Consider the following 11360-nt stretch of genomic DNA (forward strand, 5'->3'; position numbering starts at 1 on the left):
GTAGACTCTCCTAAAGCAGGCACATGCGTCAAAGAAACCGATGAGGAAATGGATCCTTTCCTGTTGTGCGTTTTCCTATTCACTGATGCAAGAGAGTAACCCCATTCTGGGCGGCACGGGTAGACTATTCCGTAAAGGGCTTGACGTGAACTCGGAGGAGGTTCTCGGGAGACCACGAGCTAACCGCGCCCGCTCTGACTCCCTGCAGCCCGGTTCCTAAGATCAGCTGGAGAAGGACCAACGACGTGCCGTTCCCCAGCAAAGTCAAACTGAGGAACTCCAACGCCATCCTGGAGGTGCCGCGGTTCCAGCAGGAGGACACGGGGATGTACGAGTGCGTGGCGGAGAACAGCCGAGGGAAGAACGCCGTGCGGGGACGCCTCTCCTTCCACGGTACGCCGTTCTTTTAAGGTTCCGCGGAATTCACAAGCACGTTGGCGAGTGTTTATTTATTTATTTTTTAGGCTGCAGCAGCTGTTCGTTATTAACCATGCGCCCGCTAAAACATACATGTGCGACGTACGTTCTCACAGCTCTCTGGTGGTGAACCCAGGGCCAGTCACGGGGTGGCTGTGGACATTATACCCTGCAGTCATTCCCAGCTGAGCAAAGAGCAAAGATTCCTCTGTATTATCACATAACACGAGTAATTTGGAGTTTTGCCATATATAAGATTAATATTTGATTAGTAATAAGGCTTAAACTGAGAAGGTCAACAAAATGTTTTGGGCCTGTTGGGAATGGCATTGTTAGTCTATCTGTTTTCTTTCTGGAGCCTGAGTCTGAATGCAGTGATGCTCACTGTGTCATCTGTGTTGTAACTCAAAGCGAGGTCTTGTCACAGCCAGTATATCAAACGATGGTGGTCAGGAGGAGGTGTAATGATGCGTGTCGCATATGATGTCATGCTCACGACACTGCCCTGCATTAAGACACGTCGCCATCACAACGAATACACTGAGCCTCTAGAAGAACAGCGTGAAGAGCAACCTGAATTTTTTCCCATCACCTCTAACCTTTCTTTTTGCTTAACGGGATGTTTGTTGATACACCAGCGCATTTTGATTTGTCTCAAATGAATTCACTACGTTCACAAAACTCGTACTATGGCAAGAGCCACCTGTTTTCATAAGGGAAATTCTGGTCTCATTCATCCTCTTCATAATAGGAGATTATTTTTGAAATGCAATTATACCCCGGCGTTAATTGAACTCACACTCGGTACACAGACATCGGAGAGGGTGTCAGGCATCCACATAATAAGGCCTGCAGAACGAGGTCAGAGGATTTATTTGTGTTGAGCTGGGAGAGCAAGCCTTTGGTGTGATAGAATTGTCACATTTTCCCAGGTGATGGTGGGGAGGGTCAGGGCTGTGGGGGGGGGAGGGGGGGGGGGGGGGGGTCGTCTCATTTCCTTAAACCGGGTCGTACCCATATGCTTCTCTGAAAGCTCTTTGTTGCTTTCACTTTGACTCCTGTCCCACCCTACTGTGTGTTATCCATATGGAAGAGGGAACAGCAAAGCATTGTGGGGGGAAGAAAGAAACCACCTGGGTGAAGCCTTTGTTTCTGGTGAAGAGGCTTTTATGTTCATGATGTGTTTCTCACAGCGTGACACTCTGTTGCAGTTATTAATAGTTTTGAGGTTTTTATGGAAATGAACAGTAAGGAGCAGAAAAGGCTTATTTGAAGTGCAAACGCAGAACTGATTTTAGACAATACATTGCATGATCAAAATTAATTTACAGTCTAGTGCAAGGGATTAATACTGCACTAATGTTTAAGGGATTAATACTGTACTATATTTAAGCATGTATATGTATTTTGGCTCTTGAATTGCTGTCCTCTGCACTCAATAATTTAACGCTGACTTACAATTGTTTCTTCATAGCCAAACCTCATTGGCTGCAGACTATGACGAACACGGCCTTGTCCATTGAGGACAGCCTGTTTTGGGAGTGCAAAGCCAGTGGGAAGCCCAAACCCTCCTACAGCTGGCTGAAGGATGGAGAAACGCTCATGTCTGAGGTACAGTGGAACGATTTAAAGTGAAACGCTGACTTTATTTGACACAAAGTCCAAGGTTAGCTATGACAGACGGCTGGAAAATCTACAGATTCATCCCAAAGCAGAAGTGATCCATAACAACTATAGTTAGAAAGCCATAAGCCAAAATGAGTTGTGCTGACAGTAAGAAACATGGTGTGAAACATGAAGAGAGGGGGTTGTGGCACTAGCCTTCCTCTTTTTTCTGTAGTCTTCCTCTATTCATGTGGCCTGTGCGTCTTATATGCAGGTCTCTTCTGTTTATTCTTCCAGTTTGCACAACCTGCTCAGAAACTCCCACTAAGTGTCACCCACTAAGGTTTTATGTAAACTATATTTGGAAAGTGAAATACATACATACACATTATACTCCTGCATGAATGGCTGGGATTTTCCAGTTTGCGGGTGAAACTGTGAACTAAACAAATAGCACATCAAAACTTTCTTGCTTGTTTATAGACTCTCTGTGCTTTATATTGAGGGCAGGCGCATCTTTAACCTCTTATTTATGGAAGCTGAAGGAACGGGGCTGTCTGGCTGTTACTCCAAGATAAAAGTCTCCCTATTAAGCTGCCACTGGTTTTGCAGTATTACACAAACCTCCAACTGTTGTGTCTTATTCTTATGAAATCAGGTCAGGGCACAGTGCCCCTTCTGCACAGCACAATAATATTAACTTCCTCAGCAAGCCAAAGCTAGCGCGACCAGGCTAGCAGGGCCGTAACAAGGCAACAGAGCGGCAACAGTGGACACATTAGCTGTGGCCTCAATTTGGACCAATCACGAGCAAATGACCTCTCTCTCCGTCTATCTCTCTGTCTCGCTCACTCGCTCCCTCGCCGTCTCTGTCTGTCGCTGTCTTTTAGTAACTTCCATATGCGCCAGACAGACTGTCCTGAGTTTCAGCTTAAAAAAAAAACAAACGGCCAACGGGCTTCAGGCTTCGCTGGCACTTTTCGAGCGGTCTCTCCCTCAGTTTTCACACAGCCCTCTCATGCCAGACGGGCGGTGGGTTAGCGCGCCGCTGCTCCTGTTAGCATCGCCACCCCAGCCACAAAACAAAAAACCCTGAGAGTCAGCGAGTTTACCCTCTGCTCTGTCGCCTTAAATCCTGCACCTGCCCCCTCAACTGCCCCTCAGGCTAGTCTGGAGAGCTTTGGAATAATATGGTGGAACAGTAATTGAAAAGCAACTTTCTCTCTCTCTCTCTCTCTCTCTCTCTCTCTCTCTCTCGCTCTCTCGCTCTCTCTCTCTCTCTCTCTCTCTCTCTCTCTCTCTCTCTCCATGTCTTTCTCTCGTGGTTTCACTCTCTCCCTCTTATTGCTTCTCTCCTACAGTTCTACAGTTGTGCTTTAGGAAGTCATTTAATCTGTGTTCATAAATGTAAATGTAATGTATGGAGTCCATGTTTTTCTATGTGTGTGTGTGTGTGTGTGTGTGTGTGTGTGTGTGTGTGTGTCACCCCCACAGGGACGAGTGTTAATAGAGAACGGCGCCCTCACCATCTCTGCGTTGAGCATCTCAGATGGGGGGATGTATCAGTGTGTGGCGGAGAACAAACATGGGATCATTTATGCCAGCGCTGAGCTACTGGTTCTGGGTAAGGAGCACACATCTCCACCCTCTCCACCCTCTCCTTACCTCTCCTCACCTCTTCTCCCTCTCCTCTCTCTCCTCATCTCTCCTTCTTCTCCTCCCTCTTCACCTCTCTTCTCCCTCCTCACCTCTCCTTCCTTTCCTCACCTATTGTCTCTTTTCACCACTATTTCCTCTCCTCCCTCTCCTCACCTTTAGTCCCTCTCCTTACCTCTCCATCCTCTCCTCTCTCTCCTCACCTCTCCTCCCTCTCCTTCCACTCTTTCATCTCCTCACCTCTCCTCCCTCTCCTCACCTCTTCTTATGTCTCCTCTCTCTTCTCCTCACCTCTCCTCCTTCTCTTGACCTCTCTCCTCTCTCCTCACCTCTCCTCACCTCTTCTCTTTCCTCACCTCTACTCCCTCTCCTCACCTCTCCTCTCTCTCCTCTCCTTCCCCTCTTCTGTCTCATCCAACTCCTCAACTCTCCTCCCTCTCTCTCTCTCCTTCTCCTCCCTCAGATACTTCATGTTAGCCTGGTGGAAATGAGGCCAGAATCTCCAGGGAGTAGTGTTGTACTCCCCAAAATTAGTTCTGGTTCTGAATGCTGAATGCTATACTGAGTAGGTTAAGGGGAGTAAAACAAGCTTTTGACAGCACTTAAAACATCCTCTCCTTCCTTCCTCTCATTCAGTTAAACCTTTACACCAGGCTATAGCTGCTCATTTAGTATTGTCAGCACTATGTCAAGAGCTTCAGGTGTTGTTGAGAAACCCTCTTATACTTGTTGCCCTTTCAAATATTATAACTAAATAACAACCAAACCAGCCTGGCAGCGTCAGAGCGTTCTGACAGGCCCAGCACATGAAGAACGTGCCAACTGAACAGGATGACAAAAATAATGGACAGTTATCAACAGAATGAATCCATGGACAATTTATAAGTGAACAATGCATAAGTCTAGAGCTTTCAAAGCAAAGGGGATAAGGCATAAGGCATGGTGATGTTTAAAGTCACACACACACACACACACACACACACACACACACACACACACACACACACACTCACCAAGGTCATATAGTTCTGTAAATCTTGTGAAATGTCAGCCATACATAAAACAATGATAAAAAAAAGAAAAAAGAAAACAATGTGAAACCTTTCATCTGGATTTATTTCTTTTTAACCAGGCCATCTTTCTGTCTCTTAATCCTGTCATTAAGTTTTTGTCATAAAACTCGCCTAGTGCTGGTATCAACCCACAAAATGTCACCCGGGGCAACGGTGACAATATTCATCTGCCTGAGCGCCTCAAATCCTGGCTCATGCTTCATATCGATTTTGCTGCTTTGACAAGTGTTTCGCCGTAACCGTGTTCTTTCTAGAGTTCATGCATGTAAATCATGACATATTGATTTTGGGCCCCTTGCGGAACCTTGTGTAACCAAATCCTACCACATGCCATGTTCAGAAGATGAGTTGATGCGCGACAGGTCACAGCCCAGAACCAGAAAGCTCCATCTCGACGCCCAACTGCGCCAGTCGATGGCTCCATTTGTTAAAGTCTTAAATCTCAAAGACTTCCCTCAAAGGCACCGTGCCTCTCTTTTTCTTCTTACCGCCAGAGGCCATAAGAAAGTCAATCGCTGCCGGTCACGGTTTTCTATCAAAGCAGCATTAAACCTGGTCTGCGGGCCAAATCTCTCTGTCTGGCACAGCCTCTCCACCTGACTTCGCCCAGAGCCCTCTGAGGAGCACGCTGAAGGCCCGCGCCGGCAGCGAGGTGAATCTGGAGTGCCGGCCAAACGCCTCGCCCAGAGCCGTCAGCGTGTGGAAACGAGGCGGCGACATCCTGCAGAAGAACGAGCGGTAAGCGAGACCGACAAAGATGGCATCGCCCTCGCGCCTGCCGCTGAGACGCCAGCTAACGCCGAGCCTCCTCGCTCCAGGATATAAATGTCTTCTCCGAAATACACGCCGTACATGTTAATGGCTGTCCCCCTCAGGTTCTCCATCTTCCCTAACGGAACGCTAAAGATCGCCAATGTGACCAAGAGAGACGGCGGCATTTACACGTGCATCGCCAGAAACCAATTTGGCAGCGCTAGCACGGCCGGCCGGCTGCTGATCACAGGTCAGTCGCTCCACTCTCGCTCACATATGTTTGCCCAGTACTGTCGAGCTTTAAGTGTGCTTTAAAGTTTCAAAGGCTTTGGCCGTGCGATTGCTTTTGTTGGTCACCTGGTGCCAAGTCTTAAGTGTAGTCTGACATGATCTATTATACATTATAATACAATAACTAGGAATGTAGGATTGCGAGCAGTTGTAACCGAGTAAGGCTTGTATTAGAAACACGTCAAATGACAAACAAATGTGCATACGTCTATGTAACATGCTTTACAAATGTGTAACACGTTTAATCTCTCTCATTTTGAAGGAATGAGCTAATCTGGCAATCCTAAAAGAGCAATGAGCTAATCTGGCAATCCTAAGAGTTCCACACTCTCAAAGCTTTCACTAACTTCTGCCAGGGTTAGCCACAGAAGGAGTCCACCCCCTGCCTTCAATACCACAGGCCCCTTCCAACATCTCTTCAAAGCCCCTTAGCCTACCCCTCTGTGCCGTCTGTGCACACGCCAAACAACTGACAGGCACTGGCAGAAGCTGACAATAACTGACTTCTCTTCTTGTATAGAAGTTTCCTGATTGGCTAATACAGCTGGACTAAAAAAAAAAGAAAAAAAAAAAAAAACTCAAAGTTAGAAAGAAATGGCTACTGACTGCAGAACCCAGGACAGCCCCAGACATCTCTCTTGCTTTTAGAACATCTATTTCAGTGATGAGGAGGTATGTGAAGGTTCGAGCAGGATTCAGCTTTAAAGACACGGCTGACTCAGGTTCATTAGGAGACTCAGTAAACATTCCCATCTCTTTATCTTCTCCCTCATTAAACGGCATGAATCAGTCCATCTTTTCTTCTGCTTTCTTTTGTAATTTTTGTTGCCTCTGTTAAGTTTTGTAGTGTGGGGAGCCACGGGGCCATTGTTGTCCTGTACATGTGTGTGTGTGTGTGTGTGTGTGTGTGCACACGGACCTTGGTGTCAGCCAGTCTTCTCATTTATTTCTTCCTCATTAGCGTGTTGTTATGCACCAGAAGATGACCTCTTTAATCTGCTGTAATGTAATTAATATGACCTTTTCCTCAGTAGACGCCCTCCCACCCTGTTGCACTCCGGTTCACTCTCGACGCCCCACTCAGCGTATTCTCTGTTATTACATCGCACTGTTTCCCCTCATACTGACAGTGGCCATAATGTAGAGCAGCGGATCTTAACCTTTTTACACATGCGCCTGTGTGAAGGAACAGAAATGGCAGTGTTGCATTGTAGGATTATAAGGACATTAAAGAGATTGTGGTTAGTTGTAATTTCAATTGTTTTACTTGGCTTTTTCCAGTACATTACCTCAAAGTCATTTTTTTCCCCACATATCCTAAACTAGAGTCTACAGTGACTTTACTTCCACTGATCTTTAGTGTAGTTAATCATACAATACCTATTATTGAAAAATCCTGTCAGAATGATTGCAGCCCAATGTTGATAATACTGTCTCTTATAAATGGTACATCTCTCAAAGTATCTCACCTCACATTATCGGTTGTTCCCTTGGGACATCAGACATCCAATTGACCACTTTCTCATCCTTGGAGTTCAAGAATCTGTTCTGTAGAATGTGCAGGAATGTGCTTTTACAAATCATCACGTTCACACTCACCTTCGCGGTAGCCCCGTGGTGCTGATTAATGATCCAGAGTCTAGAGGAGCCGCTGTTCTGGTGCGGCACGAATGCTCGTCTGACTGATCTGTACTGGCACCGTGCGCAGAGCCAACCCGGATCACCCAGGGCCCCGGCAGCCTGGAGATCATCGTGGGCGAGAGCATCGTACTGCCCTGCCAGGTGGCCTCCGATCCGGCCCTTGACGTGACCTTCTCCTGGGCCTTCAACGGGCAGCCCGTTGACTTCCGCCAGGACTCGGACCACTTCGAGAGGGTTGGCGGGGTGAGTAGGCGGCGCTTCCCTGGCGTGGTGTGGGCTTCTGCCCTCGGGTGTGGGATGACGGCCAAACCCACCACCGTGTGTCAAATCTCAGGAACATTAACTAGTAACTAATTAATGACTTCTAAGGTATTTATGACCTGGGTTAATAACTGGAAGAACATGAACTTATAAGCATAAAACACTTAGCATGCTCTCATTTCAATGCTGTTAACTGACATCTCCCAGCATTGCTACCTGCTCCTTAATTCTCTGGTTAACATGTCTGATTTATTTATTTTTTCCCAATGTTTCTTCATTTCACTTGATCTGCCATGACCTGTGGTGTTATAATGAAAAAGCTTGTGGCTCTGAAGCCTCTGCCTCAAAGAGCTCGGATACGCCATTTCTATAACGGAATATTCCAGACGATGATCTCTTTCCCCTTGTTCTGGGTCACTCCGTTGATGACCTACATTGACTGTCGATGAATTAACATGATTGGAGAACAGCTGGTGCATTACACTTTGCAAAAGAAAAGAGACCATCAATTAAAATAATATTTTTTCCCAGTTTTCCATCGTCCTAACTTTTAATGTCTGCACCTCAAGGGAGACCATTCCCTACTGTTAGACTGCTGTAATTGAATTTGAATACCTATTTATGTAGCAAGAGGCCTGAATTAATTTCAGAATGAGTTTGCTAGGAAGAAGCAAAGACGAGGGTGAAGTCAATTAATTCATTCTTGATTCCTGCATTGAGTTGAATGGGTCCCGTGTGTTCTTTTATAAATGTAGGACTTTATTATTTGCTCATGGCTTGTCACTTGCAACTAATTTTTGCTGGACGCTGATGTTCATAGAAAGCGATCATTTATCGAAGGTCAGCCCAAATGTAAGACTTTTACTGGCACATTAAAGCTCATAAAGTTCACCGTGACACTACAGTGGGCACATGATACAGATGATGGCAACATATGTCGACATGTGGATGCAATGAGATGCGTATTTTTGTGGCTTGGCGGGCCTCCCACTTGCTGAGATTACCACTTCCTCTCTTGGCTGATTCAAACGAATACATTAGCATAATTAAACAGCGCCCCGACCCTGCTGCACTGCCTGACTGTTGGAGCTGGAATTTTAACCTTTGTTGTTCTCTCCATCGCGAGCTAGCTGCCATCCTCTAAGGCCTTCAGGCCGGGAGACTAGCCTGTCCCAGATGGGTCGGCCTCCCCATGGCGCCGGCGGTATTAGCTTGCCGATCTGTGAACGGCGAGGAGCCCATGGCCTACTTGGGCTGCTGGCGCAGAATTAGCGTGTGGGCTGTCGCAAAGGGACCCTCCAGGAGGGAATGTTCTTGGGCTTGTGAGTTTGTAACCCATATTACTCTTGTGTGAACTACCTCAACCACACTTCATTGTGTAACCCCACACTGCAGAGCTACATTCTGACAGGGACCTTAATGGAAAGGCCATATGTTTTAGAGAGGGCAATGGACTGTTCTTATTCCTTTCTTCATTTTTTTTTCTTTTTGGATTGTAGTGAGCAGACAGACAAAGAATACCAGCTTTGTCCGAGGGCACATTATTTGTGTCTGGGGCCTGTTACTGAGATTTCTGTACGTGATATCTTTGTTCGGTTGTCTGCCCTAATTGACACACGACAGCGCTCATCCCTGCAAGAGACGTGGTTGGGGAAACACAGTTGGCTTCAGCCAGACGTTCAGTACAGCCAATGAGAATTACTGTCAAAGCAGTCGATTTATCTGTATTCTCGAGAAATGCGCCTTGTCTCAGATATCCCGTCGCTGCAGTATCAGCTCTGACGAAAGTTGGTTTCTGATTTGGACACTGATTCTGATTTGATTCCACCCATCTCAGGCCTCACTCTGTACAGATATTTATTCCGCATGATGTTCACCGCGCTTTATTTAGAACTCTATTAGCCCTTTTTTATGTGTCTTGCGCCCCCTCCCCCACTCCCTTATGTAATTACTGAATAATTATCTTGCCAATTAGCCGGAGCATGTTTGTTTTAGCAGGCTCTACAGCGTCTGAGGGAGTTGTAGAGGAGCGGAGCTCAGAGGCTTCACACCCTTCTCTCTGTTTCGCTGAAGCACGCCAGACGTAGTACGAGGGGTGGCAGTCCCATCGGACATTTCTGGGCTTTAACAGGAAGCACGAGCTGTTTTGACTTTGGTTGCAGATGACTTCGCTCTCCAGTGACACCTTTCTCTCGCCAACGTCAAACACAAACTCTCGGAAAGGCTGTAATTTTGTGTCTGAGTCTCCCGAAGTGCCTTCGCCGTGGTGACTTTGGTCAGAGACCAAAGTTGTATTAGTGCATTTTTACTCTATGTGCTAAGTCTCGACAGCTAGCTAGGAACATTGTACTTTAATGCTACAGAAATAGGCCTAAGATCGGTTGCCAAATCAGTCAGGAATCACACCAAATAAACCATAAAAATACAAGATCTTTGCTCTTATTTTATGCTTTATTCAACACAGAGACTTGCTGGGGACCTTATGATTCGAAATATCCAGCTAAACCATGGCGGGAAGTATGTCTGTATTATTGATACAGATGTAGAGAGCTTGTCTGTGGATGCAGTCGTGATTGTTAAAGGTAAGGAATCCATATCTAAATATTCAAACTAGAATATTGTAGAATATTCTTAGTCCATATCTGAAGAATATATATGCACACCACATACAAACACACACACACACACACACACACACACACACACACACACACACACACACACACACACACACACACACAATATACATTTTGGATATTATACTATATCCTATCGGATATTATACTATAAAATACTCCCACAAATGGGGGCCATTGAGTAAAAACAAGATTTGTTTATTTGCACACACAAAAAAGTTATTTTCTTAACAAATTAATTTATGTCTTAAGAACACAACAAGACTACGCCATTCTAATTAACAATAATTCAATCACAGGTGAGTCTGATTGTTAATTAAGCAGGTGTTCATCAGACAGTTGACCATAAAAGAGCATAACAAAGAAACCACGTCCTATTTCATGCTGTCAGCAATGACACCACATGAAAAATGTCAGAAGACCTGAGAAAGAAATAAATACATTTATATAAGGTGAAGGCTACAATCAGCAAAACTTTAATTATCAGAATACTATAGCAAAAGTTATACAATGTAACAACAATGGAACTGCAACCATCTCACACAGATGTCCAGGTTGTCCACAGAAGTTCTGAGCACCTAAGCATGTTCTGATGAGAAAATATGAAGAAAATCACCATTCAAGTTCACTTCACTGCAGTTAACTAATGAAGTAGAAAGCCAAACTGGGGTGACAGTTTCCTATGACACAATACAGCGTATACAGCAGCGGAACAGCATGCATGGCTGTCAACCACGAAGGAAGTCTGTCCTTAAACCCACGCACAAAAAAGCCCGCCTAGAATTTGCCAGGGCCCACGCTGAAAAAGACGAAGACTACTGGGACGCTATACACTGGAGTGTTGAGACCAAGATAAATGTTCTTGGAACTGATGGCTTCCAAACTCAGTGAAACATGGTGGTGGTAGTGTTCTTATGTGGGGCTGCATGTCAAAGAGCTGCGTTTAATCAAATTCACAGATGTAGTGCTCTGAAAGAGAAGATGCTACCATTGTGGACTTGACAATGACCCAAAACCATTTCTGAAG

At 45.6% G+C, this 11360-nt stretch overlaps 1 protein-coding gene across 4 annotated transcripts in view; it reads left to right on the top strand.

Annotated features, from left to right (window-relative positions):
* The window catches only part of cntn3b (contactin 3b), a 54036-nt gene that overhangs the window by 26881 nt on the left and 15795 nt on the right, over positions 1–11360 (top strand). For all 4 annotated transcript variants that reach the window (XM_077014078.1, XM_077014077.1, XM_077014076.1 and 1 more), the window contains 7 exons: positions 209–393; positions 1892–2028; positions 3517–3646; positions 5339–5489; positions 5627–5754; positions 7504–7679; positions 10162–10279. In XM_077014078.1, the coding sequence (XP_076870193.1) occupies positions 209–393; positions 1892–2028; positions 3517–3646; positions 5339–5489; positions 5627–5754; positions 7504–7679; positions 10162–10279 (1025 nt within the window). The remainder of the gene's footprint in view (positions 1–208; positions 394–1891; positions 2029–3516; positions 3647–5338; positions 5490–5626; positions 5755–7503; positions 7680–10161; positions 10280–11360) is intronic.

This window comes from Brachyhypopomus gauderio, chromosome 8, assembly GCF_052324685.1.
Source record: "Brachyhypopomus gauderio isolate BG-103 chromosome 8, BGAUD_0.2, whole genome shotgun sequence".
NCBI lineage: Eukaryota > Metazoa > Chordata > Actinopteri > Gymnotiformes > Hypopomidae > Brachyhypopomus > Brachyhypopomus gauderio.